Source organism: Podarcis bocagei, assembly GCF_964188305.1.
Source record: "Podarcis bocagei genome assembly, chromosome: 10".
NCBI lineage: Eukaryota > Metazoa > Chordata > Lepidosauria > Squamata > Lacertidae > Podarcis > Podarcis bocagei.
Window position 1 is genome coordinate 78,413,741 of NC_138135.1, and position 27,327 is coordinate 78,441,067.

Sequence of the window (27,327 nt, forward strand, 5' to 3'; positions counted from 1 at the left end):
CGGGTTACATACGCTTCAGGTTACATACGCTTCAGGTTACAGACTCTGCTAACCCAGAAATAGTGCTTCAGGTTAAGAACTTTGCTTCAGGATGAGAACAGAAATCATGCTCCAGCGGCGCGGCAGCAGCGGGAGGCCCCATTAGCTAAAGTGGTGCTTCAGGTTAAGAATAGTTTCAGGTTAAGTACGGACCTCCAGAACGAATTAAGTACTTAACCCGAGATACCACTGTACTGTATTACAAATACTTCACTGCTTTATGTAAGGAGTAAGTGTGCACTGCCACCTAGTGGCATGCTTTTCTTTTTCATGATACAAAACAGCTTTAAATTTATAGTGGTAGCCTAGTTATGTGTTGCCAACCTTTTGGGCCCAGGGAAAACTGTTATGAGTAACATACACACACTGCAATCAAGCATATATTGCAGCTTATTTTGTTGACTCCAACAGAGTGGTTCATTCTGGAAGGCACAGAAAAGACCTCTGCGGTTGCTGGTGCCCCCTTGGGCACTGTTTTGGTGACCCCCCCCCCAGCTTAGATGATGGAATTTCCTGCCTGATGAGATTTACCCTGCCTCTTCATTTGCAAATATTCGCCACCAGATGAAGAATTTTTCTGCTTAAGCAAGCATTTGGCTTTCATGCTGTTCAATTTTAGTCTCCAGGTAATGCTTTATATTGCCATGATAGGGGCAATAGCAGCAGCTGTGGTAAGGGCAGAGCCACCCAACCAGCATCAGCATCACTGCAGCCTATCTGGGCAGGACAAGAGCAAGGAAATTGTAAGGTAAGGGTTTGTGCAGATGCACCAGTGGAATCAATCCAGTACTGGGCATCTACAGAGCCCTGACCTCACCAACCCTCTGGTAAGCTGCAAGGAAGGTGTGTCAGGAGGGTAGCTCAGCAGCTGTGCCCCAGTGAAGGTCCCCACACCTGTTGCCTCCCCATATTCATTTCACAGCTCTTTCCCCAGTGTTCACATCATCAGGGCTTCCATTTGTTACTGTCTGTATACACACATGAGCCACTGATGCTGATAGGACAAGGATGTATTTACCCTATGCAAAGGTGTTCATACTTTAGCTAGAAGTGAATTAATAATGCAAATTGGCATGAAGCTGGTTTGAAAAACAACTCATCAAACAGTAGCATTTTATAATGCATCTGCATTTTCAACAATCCATGTGACTATGGATGAAAAATCCAGCACTGCAAATGCAGTGAGTGCACAGTGAACAGGAGGGTGAAGAGAGCATTAGCGTGCACTCCTTGTACTGTTTGTATTTAAAATACTGCAAGTTGCCATGAGCATTCCTCTTGCAATGGAAACCGAGGGGTAAAATAAATAAGCAGATAAACCAACAAGTTTATCAAGTCAGCATGCCAGCTTTGAAATAAGTCTAGCAAAATAAAAGGGCAACCATTTCACAAGATTATACATATTTAGAAGTGCCAAGTAAACGAGGCCGAAATCGTATGCGTAAAGAGTAAGCATGCATATCATCAGGTGGTATGTCACTTTGAATACTGGACAACATACAGCATCTTAGAATCTAAGGCCCTCATTTACAAAATCAAATGCCTTCTGCTGGTCAGGAACAGTGAGGGTGTGTACATTCGTGTGCATGTATTTGTTATAGCTTAAACCGCCATCTAGCTCAAAGAGGCTTCTATCAGTTGATAAAGAGAAATGAGGTTAGGTTTGGTCATGAGAAACACACAGCTGCATGGAAACAGGAAGCATCTGGAGTATTGTTCAGGCAGAGGGTGCACTGTTTTGTGACAAAAAGGGGGAAACTGGGAATTTCCCAAATGATGCCTGAGAATATACACTGGAGAAGAAATCACTTTGGTTCACATGTAAGGAAGGCCACATATGATTATTTTTCAGGAGCACCTCATATTTCCAGTCTTTTCATTGGTTCTACACAGTGAATGACTACTATTATTATAAATAGTGAAATGGGGCTTATGTGTACCAGTTGTGCATGACAAAAGGCACAAATCCCTTTGAATAAAAGTAGTGGGGGTGATAATTTGAACAGCATTTGCAATATTGCTATATTAAAGGTAAAGGTAAAGGGACCGCTAACTGTTAGGGCCAGTCGCAGAAGACTCTGGGGTTGCGGCACTCATCTCACTTTACTGGCCGAGGGAGCTGGTGTACAGTTTCCAGGTCATGTGGCCAGCATGACTAAGCTGCTTCTGGCGAACCAGAGCTGCGCACGGAAACGCCATTTACCTTCCCGCTGGAGCAGTACCTATTGATCTACTTGCACTTTGACGTGCGTTCGAACTGCTAGGTTGGCAGGAGCAGGGACCGTCACCCCGTCACGGGGATTTGAACTGCCGACCTTCTGATCAGCAAGCCCTAGGCTCTGTGGTTTAGACCACATGAGGTATTAAAAGGGTAAATGCAAGGATGGTTCCTAATGCACACTGCTTTGCATTAAATTCATCTTAAATATATCCACAAGCAGGCTTTAAAATCTTACAGAGAATCTTGTGCTGCCCTCCCCTCGCTGAAGTTTGAACTGGCACCCCTGGAGCACTAAACCAAGGCAGCAGAGAATCAAGGCAGATGCCAAGAACAGCTACACAAATTTGTGGAAGCGAGGTTCTGATGCCAGCAAATCATCCCAACTCTGTAATTGCATCAAGCGTACCTCAAGAAAGGTGACAAAGACAGTGGCGTAGCGTGGGTTGTCAGCACCCGGGGCAAGGCAAGTAATTTGCGCCCCCTAACCCGTGGATTTGCGCACCCTAACCCTAACCCCCAGATGTTGCGCCCGGCCCTCCCTGCACCCCCCACGCTACACCACTGGACAAAGAAGTGTGCTCTTGCCTTTCTGCTCAAGCGAGGAACTGACATTCATGCTTCATTCAAAGTAGTTTCTGCCAGAGGCTGCTTGCCTGGTGAGGTGGAGCCACAACTCTAGTTTCCTAGTAGGAAAGTTGCTGCTGCTTACCAACTGGGGCAAGGCAGTGTGGAGGTCAACACAATACAGCACAAGTGCACTGATGGGAGCATTGGACTGGCTCCACTGGTGCAACAATGCCACATTGACCTTTCCACTGCTTTGCCTTCTCCCTCCTGGAAAGCCAGAGCAAAACACTGCTATCAGGGTGAGCCACTTCTGGTTTCTTTTTTCTTTTCTTTTTTAAAGGCTCTGAACACAGGACTTATTTTAAACATTTTATGGTTTGGAGGAGGTTTTTTTAATGCATTGTTATTTCTCTCCCCTTTGCTGAAAAGAGGAAAAGAAGCAAAACGCATCAGTGCTGCTGGTGTGACCCACCTTAGGTTGAACAGTCAGTCTGCCTTCAGCAGGCAGGTCATGATCCTCAGCCTACTTAGAAGGCAAGATTTTAGCCTTTGTTTTGGCCAGGATGGTTTACAGAGCTCCAGTGAATGAGAAAACAGATTGTTTTTCTTAGCAGAGGAGGCCATGTTTAAGAGGATGTAACCAAGGAAAACACACACACACACACACACACACACAAACCCCACAATAGTTAGGATAGTCTCTGCACATATGTCTTACTGAAATATGCAGCAGTTCTTGACATAAGCAGAAAAATCTGTTACAGCAAAGATGATGTTTCCTCCACTTAATCTGCAAACTCCAGGTTGCCGCCAAAGAACACAGGCTCCCGCAAAAATCCAAATAACAAAACGGCAATAGATTACATAGTGCCAAACCTGCCAATGCTGTTCATAGAGTTGTTTATTCTTTGTACTCTGCTGCAAGTCTCTCAGGCCCAAAGGGGAGAGTGGCAAAGTTTAATAGAGGCCTCTCGAAGGAGAGACTCAACCACCTTTTGGAAAATAGTTGCAAAGTAATGGCAAGACTCCCCCTCCAAAGTAGAATACTCTATCCCTGTTGGTTCTTGGGAGTCATACGTTCATACCTTGTGTTGCGTCCACTTCATGTTGCGTCTTTTCACATTGCATCCCGCAGCAACCCGGAAGTACCGGAACGGGTTACTTCTGGGTTTCGCCACTCGCGCATGTGCAGAAGCGCCAAATTGCGCCGCACGCCTGCACAGACACAGCACGTCGAGTTGCGGGCATTTCACGTTACAGACGGGCCTCCGGAACAGATCCTGTCCATAACACAAGGTACCACTGTACTTCCAATCCCTATACACAACTAATCAACATCTGCAGGCTCAGTCCCTACCTCTAAGTGATACCAGGGCTCAGTGGCCCCCAGTGTCAACTGAAGAAGTCCACAGGCTTATTCAATCTCTTAAGCCTGGCAAAGCTGCTGGTGCAGACAATATCTCCCCTGAGCTCCTCAAGGCCAATGCTGAATGGTGGGCCCCAGTGCTTGCTGCCCTGTTTACCAGCATAGATCAATCAGCTACCATCCCAGAGGACTGGGGACTAGCAATCATCATCCCAATATACAAGAAAGGGAGCAGGTCTGACCCTGCTAATTACAGACCAATTAGTCTCCTAAGCATTATTAGTAAACTCTATGTTCCACATGTAATAAAACTTGAGGATTGGATGGAGTGAGAATATGTCCTTTCAGAAGCACAAGCTGGTTTCAGGACAAACCAATCAACTTTAGATTAAGGCTTAGTACTCCAACATCTTGAGGAAAAATATACCTCAAGAAAAGGAGGATCCCTTTATGCAGCTTTCATAGACTTCAAATCTGCCTTTGATTTAATATCACAAGATAGGCTTTGGGAGAAACCAAGTGCCTCAAACATAGACAGACGTCTACTGTGTCTCATCTGCAGTTTATACGAAAACACTTTGGTACGGGTTAGGTGTGACCGACAGGGCCATTTATCCAAGGAAATCAAAACCTACCATGGTGTTAAACAATGCTGCGTCCTTGCTCCCATTTTATTTAACTTCTATATTAATTCCTTAGTAGGAAACATGGAGAAAGAAAATGCCCACCCCCCTAAACTGGCTGGTACGCCCCTCCTGGTTCTCTTGTACGCGGATGACGCAGTTCTAATTTCCTTCTCCTGTGTGGGCCTAAGAAAACTTTTAAGATCTCTCAGTCTATTGTAATGCCGAACAATTAACTATCAACTACACTAGATCCAAAGTCATGGTGTTCTCTAAAAAAAGAATGAGACACTGAGGCATCTGATCAAGGCCTGTATTTTAAAATGAGCTTAAAGATATATTTGCAAATGTTTGTATGTTTCATGCCAGGCAGAAACCAGCTGGCTAAGTACTTTGGCAGTTGTTTATCTTCCTGCTCTCCTGAACAAGGGCCTCCCTGATTTATAGCAGTAGCAGGAGACAGGTTTCTCAAAGTTGTAAAAGGAAATTACAGGCTGGGAGCAAATGTTACACTGACCCTACATATTACAGAATACAATCAAGCTGCAAAAACACTAATTAAGAGTTGGTAAATAGTAAGATTTATTGTTTAACAGAAAATAATACCATGTGCCTCCCATCAGACTCTAGCCATATTTTCCTAAGGTTTAAGGTATACTGAGAGAGTTAAAGGGCAATAAATTTTGGGAAGAGTTAATGGGAAAAGCAGCTGGCTGGGAAAGGAGGGTGTAAACTGAAGAGGCTTCTTTTGAAGCTGTTTTACTGAGTTTCTTTTTTACTTTGCCTTTTCTTCTAAAAAGCTATCTATGTTATGTATGAGATTTGTTGGCTTAATGTAATTATGCAAAGGATTTAGAAAGTAAGAAATGTTAGATTCTTATTTCATTGATGGTGTGTGAGAATGTGAACCCAAGATCTCTGTTTAGATAGAATTTAATACCATGAGCCATTTGTTTTAGCCATTTGTTTTGGAATGCAGGGGCAACAGGGGCAAAAGGTGATCTGGTAATTAAGGGGCCTTGTCGAGGAAAATGTAAGATATATGGCTACAGTGGTGCCCCGCAAGACGAAATTAATTCGTTCCGCAAGTTTTGTCGTCTAGCGAATTTTTCGTCTTGCGAATCACGAAATCCCATAGGAATGCATTGAAAATCAATTAATGTGTTCCTATGGTCAAAAAAAGTCCAAACAAAGCCAAATTTGGTACAACAACAGTTTATTAACTGCTCTTTAAAGTCACACATACTGTAAAGAGCAGTTCAAAAATTGAAGGGAAAATAAATTAACTTTATAAACAAAACATGTCTTTGTTTTTAGACAAAGGAAACAAAGTCGCGAGACGTTTTCGTCTTGCGAAGCAAGCCCATAGGGAAATTCGTCTTGCGAGGCAAATCGGAAACGGAAAAACCTTTCGTCTAGCGAGTTTTTTGTCTTGTGAGGCATTCGTCTTGCGAGGTACCACTGTACTTGTCTGCCATTTATGGATAGAAGGAAATATAGCTCTTTGTCTCCCATAAAAGGTAATAGGAAATGGGTGTGTCTTTTATGATTGGTTCTAGCAAACAGCCAATAGGAATTTCAACCAGGCTGATTGGACAGAGGCAGCCAAAGGAGGAGCAAGGGGGCTGGGCTGAGGAAATATAAGTACTGGCCATCAGGGCTGGAGAGAGGCAGAGCTTTGGTAACCATATACCACTGTGCCTATCATTTATTTGTCTTACAAATAAATTATTATTTTAATTTCTCTATTGCTGCGTTGAATATTTCATTCCAGCTAAGCGTTAACCACAAGCAGGGTGCTACAACACAAATGGAGAATTGATAATCGACCCATAGAACAGGTATCGTCTTTTAAATACCTGGGCATAACCTTTCAGGAAAAGGGCTTGTGGCATTAGCAGGTTAAAAATACTATTGCAAATGCTCAAAGATCTACCAAAGCTATTATAAGGTATTTCTATGGAAAAGGGGGGCAATATATTCCGGCAGCCTCTCAAGTATTAACACAGCTGACATATGGCTCACAAACTTGCAGCTTCCTAAATCTTGGTCCCTTAGAATCCTTCCAAACTAAGTTTTATTGCTGCCTGTTAGGGATCCCTTCTTGCGTGTCTAACATAGCTGTCCGCTTGGAGGTTGGGAAAAATCCCTGTCAGCGCTCGGATATGGACCCTGAAGATCCATTATTGGTTAAAACTTTATTACCTGGGTTATGAAGGCACCCTAAAGATGTTAAAGCAAAGATTATGGGATAATACACACAGTGACTTGCGATCCCAATCACACGCAGTCTGTAGTCTGCTGGCAGTAGGAGTACAATATGGGCATGTCTTTAAGTTAACAGCTTACATTAAAAACCTGACAGTACCAAATTATCGAAGGTTATTCACCAAAGCCAGACTAAATGTCTTTCCTTATGCAATGTTGGATGGCAGGTTGAGAGGAGTTCCCTACCAGGACAGACTTTGCTTGTGTGCTCAAGACATCGATTCTATAAAACATATTTTGCTGTACTGTGCAAAATATGAGCAAGCCAGGGCTGAACTGACACTACCCTTGTTGGTACCTTTCCCGGGAAAATCAGAGACTTACTATGTCAGGTTCCTATTGGAAGACCGGACAAATGCTAGAACATTAGCAGTGGCAAAGTTTTTATCGGTGGTTGCAAGAACCAATGATCCCTATCTGAACAAGTCCGAACAAAATGCTTGTTTAACCTGGAGGTAGGCTGTCTGAATTGTGCATTGCTTTGTAACAATTTGTTGGGTCTCTGGACCATAATAAAGATAGATAGATAGATAGATAGATAGATAGATAGATAGATAGATAGATAGATGAATAGATAGATTAGATAGATAGATAGATAGATAGATAGATAGATAGATAGATAGATGATAGATAGATAGATAGATAGATAGATCTTATTTTTTCCCTTGTTGGGATGGCACCTGTAACCCTATTGGATTCCTGCCAATCCAAATGGAAAGCTACACTGCACAAAAAACTAAGAGGCTTGGGGTTTTCCCCACAGGCCCTGCTAGCTGTAGGTTATGAGAAAGCGAGAGCAATAATCCACCAACTAATCTGGGATGTGGAACTGTAATGTCATTTGAGTGAGATGAATAAACACCCAGCGATAAAAGACAATGGGAGAGGGTTTACCTCAGCAATATCTATCCAGATTACAAATACCCAAATACAGACGGTCGTTTACCCTTGCCAGGTTCAACATGCTGCCATCTGCCTTATTGCAGGGCAGATTTGAGGGTTAACCATACGTGGGACAAGTCTGCCCTGCGGCTTGATGGAGGTAGAAAACTGTTTCTCATGTCTTGTTACGCTGCTGTTTCTACAGGGATATACGCTCGGCATTTATCACCCCTGTTATACAAAAATCTCCAAATGAGTCTGAACTTCAATGTCTAAAACTCCTGGTAGAGGACAAGGATCCAGAGATCACGCTAAGGGTGGCCAAATTCAATTCCCTCTGTACAAGATTGGATCCAAAAGCTGACAGAATATGCCGAATTATATGGTCTATCAGAAAAAATAAAGAATAAATCAAGAGAGGAATTTGTTTCAAAATGGGAGGTTTTCAAAGAATATCTGAAAAATAAATATTGTAGTTTAAATTATGTGTCTATGGTGTTGTGTGTAATTTGGTATTTGTTTTTTTCCCCCTTTTTTCTTGTATCAATAAAAATATTTTTTAAAAAAATAAAAAATAAGGTTGGCCAAATTCTGTGTGACTGCCATAAAACTTAGGGAACAAGCTGTACTACCAAAATGATTAAGGTTTTAAATGACAATTTTATGTTATATTTTAGTGATTAAGATTTAACTTCTATATTTTTAACTGCTGCTGTATCTGTATTGTCCTTGTTATACCCAATTGCAATTCAATGTATCCCTATCATGTTTTATGATTTTTCTGATATTGTAAGTGAGCCGGAACTGGTCTGTGACCGTAATAATAAATTCATTAATTCATTAAGTCAACAACCAATTAAGCTCATATAATATTTAGACTTTCTTTCAAATATCTTTAGACTCATCCATACCTTTTATTCAGTTATTATCTAGTTGTTATTTGAAGGTCTCAAGTTAAATTCCCGGCAGTTCCAGTTAATAGGATCTCCAGGTGAGAGGAAATACCCCTGCCTAAGATGACCGTGGCTGCCATGTACTGTATCTAGACCATATGTGTGATGGGATGATGAGCTGCTTGTGCGTAAAATCGTAGTCCCTCAGAGTTTGTGCAAGTCCACAAACCTCTGTCTGTGATGGAGCCCCTCAGACATGGCTGCTCTAGTCACTTGCAGATTCCGACAGTGGTTGTTTTCGGAATCGTTTCCAGCATAAAAGCTCCTTAACGGAAACACGTCTTCTGGACTCGCGGCGTGACAGTTTCCGGCGAGGAGTGGGTCTCCCTATGGGAGCTTCAGATACCTCCCCACTGTTCTCGCTGGACGTGTCCCTGAGCCCTCCCTCTTGCTCGCTTTCCCTCAGAGATCCACCTCTCCCCCTGCTGGTTCCTGCTTCAGCTGCTGAGTCTCTACCAGCCTCCATGAGCCCTTCCACCATCTGTTCCTCCGATGGCAGTTCCCTGACATCCACCTCCCCTCCAGGGCCCCCTTCACCCCCTCCCGTTCCCTCTCCTCTGGGCGGTGAGGAGGTAAAACCCCGAAAAGAATCCTCTTCATCTTCAGACGTCTCGAACATTTCCCTCCATCGGTCGCCGTTCCGGCTCGCTGAATCCTCCTCCTCCTTGGAATCTGTGAACCCCTCCAACTCCTCTTCTTCGTCGGTGGTGGCAAAGTATTCCCTCCGGAACCTCGCTACAGGCTGAGGTTTACGTGGGAACCTCTGATGAAAAGTTTCTATTAAAACCTCGTCATTGACATCCTCTGCCATGACCCAGGTGTTTTCCGACTCCGGTTCCCCTTCCCACATTACCAAATACTCTACTTGATCTCCCTTCCACCTGGAATCGAGGATCTCCACTACATGGTAGCTGTGTTCCCTTTCCTCCATTGCTGGTCCCCGAGTGACCCTCCCTTCTCTGTCCCCTTTATACGGTGACAGCAACGACCTGTGGAAAACTGGGTGCAGGAGTCTGAAAGCCACTGGGTTGACCTGTTGTGTGACTTCAAATGGGCCCAATCTTTTGGGTCTTAACTTCTTACAACCCCCTTTGAATGGTAACCCTTGGGTTGACAGCCACACCTGGTCCCCCACCCTAATGGTTTCACCTTCTCTTCTGTTTTTGTCTGCCTGTCTCTTATATTCCTCCTTGGCCCTGTCTAAGTTAAGTTGGAGCTGGCGATGGATCGCTTCCATTTCTTCTACGAACTGTTCGGCAGCTGGAACGCTCCATCTCTCCCCTTCCCCCCCTGGGAAAGCCCTGGGATGGCACCCGTAATTAGCCAAAAAGGGGCTCATCCCCGTGGACACGTTCTCCGCATTGTTGTAGGCAAATTCCGCCAACGCCAGCTTCTCCACCCAATCATTCTCTCTGTCATTGACATAACACCTCAAATATTGCTGGAGGATGCCATTGGCTCTTTCTGCCTGCCCGTTGGTTTCAGGATGCCGGGCAGTCGAAAAATTGACCTCTACATGCAGTAAGCTCATGAGCTTCCTCCAGAACCTGGAAGTAAATTGTTTCCCTCGGTCTGAAACCACCCTCAAGGGGGCGCCATGCAACCTAAACACATTTTCTACAAACAACTTAGCTGTTTCTTCTGCCGTGACAGCATGTGAGCAGGCTATAAAGTGGGCCATTTTGGTTAACAGGTCTACCACAACCATGATGGCTGTTTTCCCTCTGGACTTTGGCAGATCAGTCATGAAATCTATTGCCACTGCTTCCCATGGTCTTTCAGGTGTGGGTAGCGGTTCTAATAACCCTGCCGGTGCCCGCCTCTCCCCTTTGGCTCGCTGGCATTGGTCACACCCTCTCACATACTCCCTCACATCTTCCCTGACCTTGGGCCACCAAAATTCCCTGGTAACCAGCCACATGGTTTTGTGTTGCCCAAAATGCCCTGCTGTGGGGCTATCGTGCAGCTGCTTGAGTACCTTCCCCCTCAAATCTCCTTCAGGTATATATAACGCTCCCTTGTAATACAACGCCCCGTTTCTCTCCTCAAAACCTCCGGGTTTATCTCCCTCCCTCCTGAGACCCCTGAGTTTGTCCTGGGCGTATTCATCATTCTCCGTTCCCTCTACCAGTTCTCTTTGCCCCACCAATGCCGCCCCACACACCCAGCGGTCCTCTGGAATGACATGTCTTTCTTCGGGTGCTCCCTCCCCCTCCAAATATTCAGGCTTGCGTGAGAGAGCGTCCGCCCTAGCGTTCTCTGGGCCTGGCACGTAACAAATCTGAAAGTTAAATTTGGAGAACTCCTGGGCCCATCTCAACTGCCGTTGGTTGAGCACTCGTGCCGTTCTCCAATACTCTAGGTTCTTGTGGTCAGTGCACACTTGCACCTTATGTTGTGCGCCAATTAGCAGGTGCCTCCATCTCCGGAAAGCCTCATGAATAGCAAGAAGTTCTCGGTCATACACCGTGTAGTTCCTCTCGGATTTGTTCAGTTTTCGCGAAAAAAAAGGCACACGGTCTCCACTCTGACTCCTCCTTCCCTGGCTGCAGAAGAAGCACCGCCCCATGGCTCTGTCTGATGCGTCTGTTTCGACTCTCATCTTTTTTTGTAAATCCACATGCAGAAGTTGTTCTTCAGAGGCGAAGGCCCTTTTCAGTTCCTCAAAAGCTCGCTCCGCCTCCTCAGTCCAAACGAATTTCTTCTTACTGCTGAGACAGTCTGTAATGGGTGCCGTCAGGTGAGCAAAATTTCGGATGAACTTACGATAAAAGTTCCCAAACCCCAGGAACCTCTGCACATCCTTCTTTGTTTTGGGTGTTTTCCATTCCAGCACTGCCTGGACCTTTCCGGGATCCATGGCCAATCCCTTGTCTGACAGGCGGTACCCCAGGAATTCCACCTCCTTGGTATGAAACTGACACTTCTCCAGTTTTACCCACAGCCGGTTGGCTTGCAGCCTGCTCAACACTTCTCTGACGTCTCTCACATGCTGCTCCTCATTCTCAGAATACACCAACACGTCATCTAGGAAGGCCACGCAATTCTTGTAAAGCAAAGACCCCAGTACGTGGTTCATAAACGATTGGAAGCACGCCGAGCCTGCTTGCAGGCCGAAAGGCATTACTAAATATTCAAATGCCCCCAAAGGGGTGAACATGGTAGTTTTCCATCCATCCCCTTTCCTTATGCGTATCAGATTGTACGCCCCCCTGAGGTCCAGCTTTGTAAAAATCTTTCCCTTCCGCACCCTGGTCAAAATGTCGTCAATCCTGGGCATAGGGAAGGCCACTGGTTCTGACACTGCGTTTAAAGCCCTGAAGTCACACACAAGTCTCGGCTTGTCCGTGTTTTTTTTATCCACAAAAAACACTGGGCTACCTCCCACCGCTCTGGACTCTCTGATGAAACCTCGCTTCAGGTTCTTGTCAATAAACTCTCTTAACTCCTGCATCTCTCTGTCTGACATGGCGTACAACTTGCCTACAGGGAGCTGTGCCCCAGGGAGTAAATTGATTTGACAGTCAAAGGGTCTATGCGGGGGTAGTTGGTCAGCTTCCCTTTCGCTGAACACGTCGCTGAGATCTGCGTATTGTCGTGGTACCTTCACCTGCTCCGTTACTTCCGTCCCTGCTAGGGTAGCTTGGGCCCCTGCTGAACCCTTTCCCTCCTTGCAGTGTTCTAAGCAATGTGCGGAGCCAAAGGAAACCACTCTCTGATGCCAGCCCACCAGCGGATCATGTAACGCCAGCCAGCTCATCCCCAAAATAATAGGAGCCCCTCCCAAGGTGGCCACATTAAACACTATCAGTTCGGTGTGCCTTGCCACCTTCATGATCATTGGGACGGTCTGCAAGCTGACTTCTCCTCCCAACAGCTCCCTGCCATCGATCGTGGTCACCTGCAGGGGGTTGCTTAAAGGGATCGTCTGTATCTGGTGTTCAGCTGCAAACTCTTTGCTCATAAAATTGCAGGAGCTGCCTGAGTCCAACAGCGCCTTTATCTTTAGAGGGTATCCGTTTTGCAGCTCTAGTGACACTTCTATCACTAGGGCAGGTTTAGGAGGTTCTGGCGTGGGCACTTTCACTGCTCTTTGGCCTGGCTGCTGTGCCCCGATGGTGGCAGCCAGGCGTTGGCTTTTACTTGCTCCGGTATTTCCTCCACTCCTCCCTCAACAGCTCCCACCATCCCTTGCCATTCCTTCCTCTGGGGGCAGACTATGGCAAAGTGACCTGGCTGTTGGCAGAGATAGCATCTCCGGGCGCCTTTTCCCTCCTTCTTTCCCCCCTCACTGGGTTTTGAAACTGCGCGCGTGCGCGCTGTTCCGATTTCCATCGGCTCCGCCGGCGGGAAAGTTGGCTCTGGAATGTCTGGAATGCGGAACTCCTTCCACCGTTCCCCCTTCCCTTCCCGCCTCTCCAAGGCTCTCGCCTCCTGGCGCGCTCCTATGGTCAGCGCAGATTTGGTCAGCTGATCCATAGAAACCGCCCTGGGACACCGAGAAAGTTCGTCTTTCACAGCCGAAGCAAGACCTTCTTCAAATAGCATTTGAATGGGTTCTGCCGATAAGTCCCACCCCAATCTGTGAACCAGCATGGTGAACTCAGTCCAGTACTCACGGACAGATCGGCTCCCCTGTTTGCAAGCCATTAGCTGTCTGCGCACCACTCCCTGCTCAATATCGCTGGAAAACATCAGATCCATTGCACGAAAGAACTTCATTGTGTCCTTTAGGACGTCATTATTCATTGCCATCAGGGGTCTAACCCAGTCCCTCACCCCCCTTTCAAGATGCCCAATCACGAAAGCCACTCGCGATTCCTCGTCAGGGAATTCATCAAACTGCACATTGAGGGCATATTGCATCTCTGTCCTAAAGGCATGGTAGTCCTTGGGGTCCCCCCCAAACTTCTGCACCAATCCTGGTACCTTTCTGGTGAACTGGGTGGCTTTCCCCTTCTTGTCTGCATCCTGAGCCCTTCTCTCCTCAAGCCTCGCCGTCTGCAGCGCCAGTTGGATCTCCAACGCTCAGTACCTTTCTTCCAAGCTTGGACCCGCTCCAACTCCTGCTTCTCCGGTTCCGGCTGGGTTGCTCATGATGCCTTCTCCTGCACAAACAACTTACAAAGACTGTCGGAATGCTGTGATGGGATGATGAGCTGCTTGTGCGTAAAATCGTAGTCCCTCAGAGTTTGTGCAAGTCCACAAACCTCTGTCTGTGACGGAGCCCCTCAGACATGGCTGCTCTAGTCACTTGCAGATTCTGACAGTGGTTGTTTTCGGAATCGTTTCCAGCATAAAAGCTCCTTAACGGAAACACGTCTTCTGGACTCGCGGCGTGACAGTTTCCGGCGAGGAGTGGGTCTCCCTATGGGAGCTTCAGATACCTCCCCACTGTTCTCGCTGGACGTGTCCCTGAGCCCTCCCTCTTGCTCGCTTTCCCTCAGAGATCCACCTCTCCCCCTGCTGGTTCCTGCTTCAGCTGCTGAGTCTCTACCAGCCTCCGTGAGCCCTTCCACCATCTGTTCCTCCGACGGCAGTTCCCTGACAATATGGGTCTGAATGGACCGGGGGTTAGAATGAGCAGATTCATATAATGTGTAATACAAATGTGTCAAATCCACAATATAAAAACTGTCCTCAGTTCAGTTTATACATTTCCCATATTATTTCATCTACCACTTATTACTTCCCTTTTTTAAATAATTCTTTTAAACATCTGACAAATATTAACAATAATAAGCAGAACTGCTCCAGAAAAAATTACTTCAGGTCATAATGTTCTGAAAGAAAATATGACTTAACATAAAATTACAATATTTATCCTTTAAAAAACCCTCAAAACATACAGTGGTACCTTGGGATAAGAACTTAATTCGTTCTGGAGGTCAATTCTTAACCTGAAACTGTTCTTAACCTGAAGCACCACTTTAGCTAATGGGGCCTCCTGCTGCTGCTGCGTCGCCGCTGCACGATTTCTGTTCTCATCCTGAAGCAAAGTTCTTAACCCGAGGTAATATTTCTGGTTAGCAGAGTCTGTAACCTGAAGTATCTGTAACCTGAAGCGTCTGTAACCTGAGGTACCACTGTACTTGCATTTGCTTTCATGGGAAGTAATTATAGAATTATAGAATCATAGAATCATAGAGTTGGAAGAGACCACAAGGGCCATCGAGTCCAACCCCCTGCCAAGCAGGAAACACCATTATATAAGAGGCAACAAGTTTTCCGAGAATTTATTTCTGTATTCACTTTCAATTCTCACTCTTAGATAAGATGTTACTTTCTCCATTATAGCCAGATCCCAAACTTTAGTAAGTCATTCTTTCCAAAAAGGGATTAGTGTAACTTTCTAGTTTGGCCTCATGCACAAGTTTTTCTGTAACATTTGTTCTTTCCTGTTCTTTCCTAGTCTGGTCTGGTTTTGTTTTGTTCCTGGTCTGGTCTGGTTTTGTCCCCACTATGGAAGGACGTGTGGATGCAGAATTGGCCTCCACAGTCACTTATGCACTCACTGTTAAGACTGTGTTCATGGAACACAATCTTACTCAGTTATGAATGATCGCCAAAGAAAAAGAAAGGTAATTCACAATCTAACCTTAAGCCAAACATAAAAGGCTTTCCTCTACACTGAGACTTGCCTGACTTATTTATATTGCAGTTTTTCTAGATATCCGCAGTCCCCAAATGATTTGATAAGACAAATAGATGTCTTATCTTGGCACATTTTCCTGGGCTTCCAGGTTAAGAGTTGGGCGCAAGACACAAAAGTGAAAGAGATCAATCTAACAAAAGGTTTAGACGTAAGGGAAGAACAGGTGGGGGGGGAGCTACTAAGCACACCTACTTGGGATTCATCAAAAAGCAACATTTTTACTACAAAATATATGTGCCCACAATAGTCCTACCTGAAAGTGAGGGACATTTTAATTCTGCAGCACTGTAAGGATGTACAATGCTCTACTAGCATACAGGCAGTGGTGGAGCTTCACCCTCCGGAACCGGCGGGGGGGGGGAGAGAGCAGGCACCCTACCTGGATTGCCCTGCCGGGGGCGGTACACTCCCCCCGCACTCCTCTTCCTCCACCAGTGCATACAGGGAGAAGGTGCAGTTGGGGGATGCAGAGTAAGGCCTCAAAGGTTAAAGACCGTAGGACACTGTAGCATACTAGAAGCAACATTGAAGAGGGACATGACTGCAAGGCGAGTAATTGATAAGCCAAGTGAACTCCCTGAAGAGAGAGACAGAACTGTAAGGGGCTCTGAACTAAAAGGCCGAACAAACAAGAACCCCCTGGAAAGAGACGGGACATTCTTCTCTGAAGCCAAAATGACATGGACAAGAATCGACCAAATTTGGATAACTAGAGGACTGGCACCTAAGACTAGAAAGGTGGAAATCTGCCCAAAAACCTGCTCCGACCATAACGCAGTAAAGATGGAAATGAGACTAACTACAACCGGTTCCTTTAGATGGAAGATGAATGACACCTTATTTAGAGACCAGGAGATTGTTAAAAAGGCCCAAAAGACTCTGAGGGATTATTTTGAAATAAATTTGAAAACCACAGTGGAAAAAAGAGTAATCTGGGATGCAAGTAAGGCGGTTATGAGGGGGTTTTTGATACAACAGAATGCGATAAAGAAAAGAGCTCAGAATGGAAAAAAAGATAAGATTTTGGATAAAATAAAAGGTGAGAAAAAGTTAAGATTGAAACCAAAGTCGCAGGAGATTCTGAGAGAAATTAAACTTTATCAAGCACAATATTCAAAATTGATAAATCAGGAAGTGGAATGGAAAATCAAACAAATGAAACAAAGGACCTTTGAATCAGCAAATAAATGTGGAAAACTGCTAGCTTGGCAGTTGAAAAAGAGACAAAAACTGAATACGGTTACTAATTTAGAAGTTGAAGGGAGAAATATCCAGAACCCTGTGGAGATTAGAAAATGCTTCCAGAGATACTTTAAACAACTTTACACCCAAGGGCCGCAAAAAGAGACTGAGATAGACCAATTTTTAAGAAATAAGGGACTACCAAAACTATCTCATGAGAATAAGACAACATTGAACTACAAAATAACAGAACAAGAAATTGAAGGTGCCATTCAGAATATGCAATTGGGCAAATCTCCAGGGCCGGATGGGCTTACCTCTAAGTATTATAAGATTTTGAAAGACTATTTGATTCAACCTTTAAAGGAGGTTTTCAATGAGATCATGGAGGGGAAAAAGGCACCGGAGTCGTGGAAAGAAGCTTACATCACATTGATACCTAAATCTGAAACTGAAAAGACACAACTTAAGAACTACCGTCCCATTTCCCTGTTGAATGTGGATTACAACATTTTTGCAGATATTTTGGCAAATAGATTAAAAAGAGTGTTAAATGAAGTGATTCATAAGGACCAGGCAGGCTTTCTTCCAGGTAGACATTTGTCTGACAATACAAGGAACATTATCGATATTTTGGAACTTTTGCAAATGAACACCAATACAAAAGCAGTATTGATCTTTATTGATGCAGAGAAGGCCTTTGACAATATCTCATGGAAATTTATGAAGGGAAATCTTAGAGGGATGGGAGTGGGACGGGGGTTTGAAAACGGTATAGAAGCAATTTATTCAGAACAAAAGGCAAAACTAATAGTTAACAATGTGGTGACAGAAGAGTTTAAGATTGAAAAAGGAACACGACAGGGTTGCCCTATCTCCCCATTGTTATTTATTTCGGTCCTGGAGGTGCTCTTGAACATGATTAGAGGGGACCGGCTGGTTGAAGGAATTCAGGTCGGAGCTAAACAATATAAACTTAAAGCTTTTGCAGATGATCTAGTTTTGACATTACAGGAGCCAGAATCTAGTACGAAAAGGGTATTGGAACTGATTCAAGAATTTGGTCGGGTGGCGGGATTTAAATTAAATAAGCAGAAAACCAAGGTTTGGGGGGGAAAATTGACAAATGCAGAGAAAGAAAGGTTTCAGAAGGAGACAGATTTAAATGTGGTTAAGAAGGTGAAATACCTAGGGGTAAACATGACAGCAAAAAAATTGAACCTATTTAAAGATAACTATGAAAAATGTTGGTCAGAAATCAAAAAGGATCTAAAAATTTGGTCAAGATTGAAACTTTCCTTGTTGGGTCGAATTGCTGCTATAAAAATGAATGTATTGCCAAAGATGTTGTTTCTGTTTCAGACCCTGCAGATTGTGGACAAGATGGAGTGTTTCAAGAGGTGGCAGAGAGATATCTCTAAGTTTGTCTGGCAGGGCAAAAAGCCCAGAATAAAATTTAAAATATTAACTGATGCCAAAGAAAGAGGGGGGTTTGCCCTGCCAGACATGAAATTGTACTATGAATCAGCAGCTTTCTGCTGGTTGAAAGATTGGCTACTTCTGGAGAACACTGACATTTTGGATTTGGAAGGGTTTAACAATGTATTTGGGTGGCATGCATATTTGTGGTACGACAAGGTTAAAGCTCATAAAGCTTTCAAGAACCATATTGTCAGGAAGGCAGTGTTCAATGTCTGGATTAGATATAAAGATTTGCTAGAAAGTAAGACCCCAAGGTGGCTGTCACCAATGGAAGCTAAGGCTCAGAAAAGACTCAATATGGAGGCCAACTGGCCAAAATATTGGGAAATAGTAGAAAAAGATGGAGATACATGGAGATTACAGAGTTTTGAGAAACTAAAGGATAAAGTGCGAGACTGGTTACACTATGCTCAGATCAGGGAGGCCTTTAATATGGATAAAAAAACAGGCTTCCAGGTGGAAAAATCGAAACTAGAAACAGAACTGTTAGAACCAAAAACTAAGGTACTTTCAAAAATGTATAACTTGCTGTTAAAATGGAATACTCAGGATGAAACGGTTAAATCAGCTATGATAAAATGGGCGCAAGACATTGGTTATAACATTATGTTTGCTGACTGGGAATGGTTGTGGACCACCGGTGTGAAATTCACGGCATGTAATGCCTTGAAAGAAAATATTATGAAAATGATATACAGGTGGTACATGACCCCAGTCAAGCTTGCAAAAATATACCATTTGCCAGACAATAAGTGTTGGAAATGTAAAGAAACTGAAGGAACATTCTTTCACCTTTGGTGGACGTGCCCAAGGGTTAAGGCTTTCTGGGAAATGATCTATAATGAGCTAAAAAAGGTATTTAAATATACCTTCCCTAAGAAACCAGAGGCCTTCCTTTTGGGCATTGTCGGCCAAATGGTGCCAAAGAAGGACCGAACTTTTTTTATGTATGCGACAACAGCAGCAAGAATACTCATCGCAAAACATTGGAAGACTCAAGATTTGCCCACACTGGAAGAATGGCAGATGCAACTGATAGACTACATGGAATTGGCAGAAATGACTGGCAGAATCCAAGATCTGGGAGAAGAGACAGTGGAAGAGGACTGAAAAAAATTCAAGGACTATTTGCAAAAGCATTGTAAATTGTATGAATGCTAGAATGATGCAGGATATAAAGACAACATGGCATTAGTAACCTAGTGGAAAAGAGTATGAAAATAACTGAATTTATGAACAAAGATGAAATTTGAATAATGTTATGCCAAGCTTAAACACTTAAATATTTGATAACAAAGGCTAAAGTAGGAGGCATAACAGTTGGAATGTATAATTTAAAACAAATTTTTGAGAGAAGGTGAAGTATTGCTGAACATGACTTTCTAAACAGGAACACAGAAAAGGGAGATGTGAGGGAGTCACGAAAGAGGGTTATGGAAACAATACTTAAGAAATTGAACCATTTTCTTTTTTCTGTTTTTTTATGTCTTTTTTGCTTATTTATTTTTGTATGCTTTGTATGTTTTTCTTGTTTTTCTTTTTTGGATTGTGAATGTGAATTTTGTTGTATTGTCAAATTTTTTAAAAAAAAAACCTTAATAAATATATTATATATTAAAAAAGGCTGAACAAACATAATACTTGGTAAGTGATGAGAGTTCTGGACTTTTTCCTGGAGGAATCAAGGAATTACCAGAAGCCACACACACACACACACACACACACACACACACACACACACACCGTGAATATGAGGGTTTAGGGGTTCTCAGGGCACATTGAGCCTAAAACTAAACCATCATACTGAAGGGAAAGCAGCAAGCAATCTCACAGAAGCAATCTCATAGAATTGCAGAAGTGGAAAGAACCCTGAGTTCCAGCCCCTGCAATCCAGGAATCTGCAGCTGTCCCACACGGGGATGAAACCTCCAATCTTGGTGTTATTAGCACCACACTCTAACCAACTGAGCTATCCATTCTGTCACTTTCTCCTATGTAGTCCTGATCCTTGAATCATCCTTTGATAACTCATGAAATGCGCCATGACAATGGAGTTGATGTTTGTATCGCTGTGGCATTTCTCCACAGTTCCCCCTCCACAGAGGAAGTGGGGAGAAGAGCCACCATGTCCTCCTGAGGCACTTTCAAGGTTAGACGTTTGCAGCTGAAGAAGCAGGATAGTCTCACTCTCTTCACAGAGCCGCACCCAGGTGGCAGAGCTGCCCTTCAGAAACCAAGATGCATGGTTGCCTCAGTCACTCAATGGGTTGCTTAGAAGAGGGGCTCCCTGGATAACTAAGGGTGGCAGTAACCATGAAGAAACTGCCCAACAACAACACCCACCACAATTCAAGAAGGACACTGACAAACTGGAACGTGTCCAGAGGAGGGCAACCAAAATGGTCAAAGGCCTGGAAACGATGCCTTATGAGGAACGGCTAAGGGAGCTGGGCATGTTTAGCCTGGAGAAGAGGAGGTTAAGGGGTGATATGATAGCCATGTTCAAATATATAAAAGGATGTCACATAGAGGAGGGAGAAAGGTTGTTTTCTGCTGCTCCAGAGAAGCGGACACGGAGCAATGGATCCAAACTACAAGAAAGAAGATTCCACCTAAACATTAGGAAGAACTTCCTGACAGTAAGAGCTGTTTGACAGTGGAATTTGCTGCTAAGGAGTGTAGTGGAGTCTCCTTCTTTGGAGGTCTTTAAGCAGAGGCTTGACAACCATATGTCAGGAGTGCTCTGATGGTGTTTCCTGCTTGGCAGGGGGTTGGACTCGATGGCCCTTGTGGTCTCTTCCAACTCTATGATTCTATGATTCTAACATGGTTATTTCCAGTCTAAATCAGGCAGACAGCCCATTACACAGGTGTGCCTGCGCAGTCTGGCTTTCCAGCAGCATCCATGCTCTCAGAACAACATACAACCTGGCCCAGTGACAATTCCAAAAGAGCAAAGGTTCTGCCCTGTTTAGTCAACCCCAGTTATTCACCCTCTACCACATTCAACTGTCTGTGACTCTTACCTCTGCAGCCAAGTAGTTTCCAGTCGCTAGATGTTTAAATCTGAATAGGCTGTTCCATTGCCCTGCTCCTCCACGGCATGGATCATGATGCACCACCTGCAGAAGTAGTGCATGAGATCTATCACATAAAGAGAATGCTTGGACACTACCCTTTAGGAGGTAAATATTATGAACTCTCTGAATCCAAGCTATGGAAAACATCAGAAGCATCACACAGTACCTCTATTTCCCACAGAGCTTTAGAACTAGTTGCAGAAGTGGCTGACTGACGCAGTGTTGTGCGAAGGAAGATATGTTGCTTCTTCTGATACTCATCACAGGTCAGAAACTTCTCCTGTTCCGCGTGGAACAATCTGACAACATCTCCCTGAAGAAACACAAACACAAAAGTGAAGCTTTGCCAAAGTTATCGTAGCAAGAATACTTCTCTGTTAGATTCAAGTGTCTATACAATTTATATAATGATTAAGGTGTCCATGATGTGTTTGAAACCAAGGTCTTCCCTTCATTATAGTCAAACATTATAGTTGGAGGGCAGCAACACAAGAACAGGCCTTTACTGCGGTGGCTCCTCCACTTGTGGAATGCTCTCCCCACAAAGGCTCACCTGGTGCCTTCATTACATATCTTTCGACACCAGGCAAAATATTCTTCTACCAGGCCTTTGGCAATTTAATTTAATTTAAACAATATATGCCATTTTAAACTGGTGGGGTGGAATTGCTTTTATTTGTTACTATGTTGTATATTTTTGTCTTTTTACATTGAAACTGCCCTGTGATTCTGGGATGAAGGGCAGTTTAGAAATAATAACAATTCATTAAAGGGGGAAGAGGAGATGGATGCAGTTTGCTCACATACTTTGCAATGAAACACAAGCAGCTTGCCTGGTGAAGCAGTGCTGCTGCTGTGTATCAGGAAAGAGAGGTGTGAGGTAGTTGAGAATTTGGGGTTGTGCCGATGCACTGGCGGAGCCAAATCCTGTTCTTATGGTCGTGTGCCCACATAGCCCCAACTTCACTACCACCTTCTCCCTCGCTTTCCTACTACAAAACAGCAACACTGCTAGTGGAAGGCTATTGTTGCAGCTCTGTACCAGCAGGTTAGCTGCTCATGCAACAAAATCATCACTCTTCATGGCTAATGAACAAAAGAAAACAATGGATAATATGGAACAGGTGCATTTTTATTCTATTTAAAACCAATTTCAAACTACATGATTTGTGGTCTCTTGCTCATGTACAAAAAGCAAGCAAGCAAACAAACAAACCCAGTATTACCATTTCAAAAATATCAATATTTTTCTCATTCATACTTACACCTTTGAGTACATCTTCTCTGTAGCAACTGTATTTCATGAATAAGGTTATCTTCCAGCTGGTATTGCAGTTGACCGCATTTACCTGTAGTCAAATGCACAGAGATAGATAGATAGATAGATAGATAGATAGATAGATAGATAGATTTATTACGGCCATTGGCCCATATCGACAACAATACATCAGAATTTATCCATAAACAATACAATTTAAACAGTTCCAAGTTAAAACACCCATATAGAACCAATTTTACTTCAGTTAAGTAAACACTATACACAATAAGCTCCCTCTATGTAAACCGCAATTCAGATCCCTCAGATTTTGGGGGGTATGCGTCTTAGTTCTGGCACTTATTGATGGTTCTTAAGTTTAGCTAAGCTGTCAGAGACATACAGTGATCCATTTCTCCTCTTTTGAAATAAAACATTAATCAGGTATCTAGCGACTGCAAGGGATCTACTTGTATCTTTGTCGTTTAATAAGTATATTATTTGGGCTTCCTGAGGACCGCCAGCAATTATCGATAAATATGGGGCCAGAAACTTGGACCGTGCAGCCGAATGTAATGGACAACAGAAGATTATATGATATAACGATTCTATAGATCCACTTTTACAGTCACAGAGAAGTGAGATCTGTCCGGTGGAGAGTCTGTTACCCAACACGTTTGATGGGAAAACATTGAATCTAGCCTTTATAAAGGCATACCTGTGCGTCACCACAGATAAGGTAGTTAAGTAAGATGGAAGTTTCGTTGGTGGTGTTAAGCCAAGGTTTATCGGCGAACAGGTGCCACCACCTGTCGCAATATTAAATTGTAAATCCATCTCCTCTAATTTGTGAGTTATAATTCTTTTGGCAGAAATTAAATCTAATTTTAATAGTTCAGATGGAGATAGTCCTAGGGACACAAGTTTCCCATGTATTATTTTTGCCCAGGGGCTAGGGAAGTCATCTCTCCAGAGACACTGTATCAAGTGGAGATTTGGAAGTTTATGCCATAATGCCAACCAGTAACAGAGGATGCATTTCCATAATGTGGTTTCTAGAGATGTAACATTTAGTTCCAGTCGTATAGCAGTATTGCTTACACACCTGGGTAATTTTAGCAACCTTCTTAGAAGCTGGTTTTGGATTACCTCCAACTGGGTTAGGTTAACAAAGGACCCCCATAATGGGATTGCATATGCTATTGTTGCAATCACCTTTGCCTTGAAAACTTTTAACACTGATGGAATATGGAAAGCCCCATCTGAAAAGAAGAAACGCAATAACGCATAGGAAAGGGCTTTAGCTCTGTTTAATACATATGCAAAATGGACCTTCCAGCCCATGTTGTGTTGGAGAAAGACTCCCAAGTACTGAAATTTGAAATTTAAAGACTTGGTCAATAGCTTTTCCGTCTATTCTCCAATTATAGGTTTTTCGACTCTTGGTGAAAATTAGGACTTTGGACTTAACATGATTAATTGTAAGAAAATTTGATTTGCAGTAAACATCAAAAAATTTTAATGCCCTCCTGAGGCCAACTCTTGAGAGGGATAGGATCACTGCGTCATCTGCATAGAGTAGAATGGGGGCAATGATATTGGGCAAGACGGGGGGCGTGGATCGTTTCTTGAGACTCTATCAGAGGTGCCCTCATATCACTTATAAATAGATTAAAAGAGGTCGGAGCAAGGATACATCCTTGACGAACACCTCTATTGATAGTTACTGACTTTGAGAGGTCACCGGCCGGAGTGATTCTCACCCTAGCAGCCGATCCTTCATGCAATTTAGTTATTAGCCACAAAAGTCTTTTGTCTATTCCCCATCGGGCTAATTTTCCCCAAAGTAATCCTCTGGGGATGCTGTCAAAAGCGGCCTTTAAATCAATAAAGGCCGCACAAAGTTGGCCTCTATTTGGGGAGGAATATTTCCGGGCAAGGTGGTATAAAACTAAGACCTGATCAACCGCTGACTGATTCGGTCTAAAACCAGCCTGTTCAGGCCCAATCAGGTTGTTCTCTTCAGCCCACTTAGTAAGCTTAGTTAACAAGAACCGTGCATATATTTTCCCAATTAATGACAATAAACTGATATTCCTGTAATTTCCCGGATCATCTGTCGAGCCTTTTTTATGAATTGGAACAATAATCGCATCCTTCCATATTCTTGGTACCTTCCCACTGTTATTTACGGCATCAAAAGTAGCGGACAGGATTTTCGCCCACCAGTCTGCGTGAAGTTTTATAGCTTCCGCTGGGACTAGGTCGGGACCGGGGGCTTTTCCAACTTTGAGATTAGAAATGAGTCCGTGGATTTCTTCCAGGTCAGTGGGTGGCCAAAGAGGGAGCTGCTCATAGACTCCATCGATTGTATTAATATTAAGGTCTGGTAAGGCAAAATAGTTCCTTAGAAAGGATTCCCAAATTGGGGCAGGGATAACTGTTAAGGGGTATCTTTTAGATTTTCTGTTAACCAACAGCCAGAATTTTCGGGAATTACGGGTGCTTGAGGCAGCTATAAGTGCTTGCCAGCGGTTCAGTTGCCATTCCTGTTTGGCCTTTTTTTGCACATATTTATAAGCTGATTTTGCCTGATAGTACTCCTTGGGAAGCATACTCGCCCCTGAGGATTTGTAATCATTATAAATAGCACAGAGATGTTGTTTGGCTTGCTTACAATTACGGTTAAACCACGGTGCACCTGTCTTGGAATGGGCCCGATTTGCCTGGTGGGTTGGGACAGTAAAGAATGACGTAAGGTCAATTGACAGATTGGCAAATATATTAATAGTTTGATCGTGATCATATGAAGTTATGCCAAGGGCTGAATAGGTTTGTATGATCACCTGCTGAAAAAATTCAGAATATTTTTGAGCCTGTGTTACAGACCACTTTATACCCTTCACTCGTAATGCCGTATTAATACCCTCTACCAACTTTTCTGCGTTAGTATCTAATTGAATTGGATGACTGTGCTCGTCCCCATGCCAGTCTAGGTCAAATGTAGCAGCAAGTGGAAGGTGATCACTATACTGAATATTGTCAATCTTGAAAGAGAGAGCTTTCGAAATCAGGTCACTCGAGGCTAAAAGGTAATCTAGTACACTGTTTGATTTTATGCACAGATAACAACTATAGGTTATGTTGCAGAAGGCCCAGACACTGATGCTTCTGGAGCATTACAATCTGACAAGGCTCATGCTTGCCAACGTCTACTATGATAGCTATTGTTTTCAAGACAATTTCAATTATAATATGCCACTGACACTCCACCGCCCCCAAAAAATCTGAAATTAAACAATTATCTGTAAATACATGAAACTTTGTTGGCATGACCACTTGTCTAGGTTGCTGTTAAAAAGGAAAAGGAAAAAGTAATAGTCAAGCTCACAGAGGATAAGAGAACATGGTCTGGAGGCACATAATTCAGGAACCTGGTTGAAGCTAAAGAGGTTTGCATGTGATCAGTATCTAAATGAGAGATAACTGGGGAACTCCATGTACACTTCCCTGAGTTCCAGGATGAAAGGTTGGGGTGCAAAACATAATATGCAAATAAATAGGTAAGTATCAGATAGCTAACCAAAGTCTCAACATGTAAAGGCAGTTTACCTTTGAATACCAATTGTTGAGAACAAACAATAGGAGACGGAGGCCACCTAGACACTCCTGGGACAGAATGCATATGGGGGGGGGGGAATGCAGCCACTATCTCTATTACCTAGTAAGTCGTACACTTTCATCTGATTTTTAGAATGCTAGTGCTCTGGTACATGTTAAAAAGAAGAAAACATTCACCTCCTAGCAGCATTAGTAAATAAAAACAGCACAGAGTTGTTGAGTGGCAGGAAGCAGCAATGGCATGCGAGAGGTGTAGTTACCATGGCCTCCTAAAATTTCCTCTTCTGTACAACTATTAAAGGTGCAGAATCTCTAACTTCTTTTGCAGTCTCTTAATTCTGCCTACGTCAGTCTCTTAATTCTGCCTATAGTTGCCACCAAGTTGTAGTTTCCTCTCAGTCTGCTACTGATCCCACACCCTAACTCTACATACCAGAACCACCGGCCTCTGTCAAACTCACCTCTTTGCACCCAGGGTTATCCAGAAGTTCTATGTTGCTGGCATGAAGAGGCTGCCCTGCATTGACCGGCATCAGTACAACTTTGTCCCCTACAACAATCTGGAGGATAGAAGTTGGAAAAGGAGTTATATATCGTAATTCAATTTCCTTTCACACAGATGATTATTTTAGTTCCTTCTCCTTTTCCTCCTATTTAAAGTGAGACCCCATTCATAGGCTTGGTATAATAGCTAACTGCAGGGTGGCCAGATGCAAAAGAGCGCAGACTTCCTGTACCTTTATCAAAAGGTTCCTGTATCTTTCTACAAAAGCTCAACTTGGCTGAAATTCCCTCTTAAAGGTACAGGAGCCCAGTCCTCCTTTGCCTCTGGCAGCCCTTAGATAAACTATGAAATCTCAGATTTCAGTTTTCCAAATAAATAAATGTCCTGGGAATTTTAAGAAAGAGTGAGCAAGCTGTGGAACATGAAGGTCATCATGTTGGAAAGGTTATTAATTTGTTTTTTTCTGGAATGAGCGTTGCAAATTGAGTGGTTGGCCCTTTCGTTATTTATTTATTTCCTTTAATTTATGAGTCACCTCCTATGAAACATCTAAAAACAACAATAAAAACATATCTAAAACAATCTCATTTTTTAAAAAAGAATAAATAAATGTATGTATAAAAACAAT

General features: G+C 43.5%; 1 protein-coding gene across 7 annotated transcripts in view; it reads right to left on the bottom strand.

Annotated features, from left to right (window-relative positions):
* The window catches only part of ITPR2 (inositol 1,4,5-trisphosphate receptor type 2), a 390,831-nt gene that overhangs the window by 295,188 nt on the left and 68,316 nt on the right, over positions 1-27,327 (bottom strand). For all 7 annotated transcript variants that reach the window (XM_081210608.1, XM_081210607.1, XM_081210606.1 and 4 more), the window contains 4 exons: positions 26,656-26,754; positions 22,584-22,667; positions 21,485-21,631; positions 21,265-21,360 (listed from right to left, as the gene is read on the bottom strand). In XM_081210608.1, coding sequence (XP_081066734.1) covers positions 21,265-21,360; positions 21,485-21,631; positions 22,584-22,667; positions 26,656-26,754 — 426 coding nt within the window. The remainder of the gene's footprint in view (positions 1-21,264; positions 21,361-21,484; positions 21,632-22,583; positions 22,668-26,655; positions 26,755-27,327) is intronic.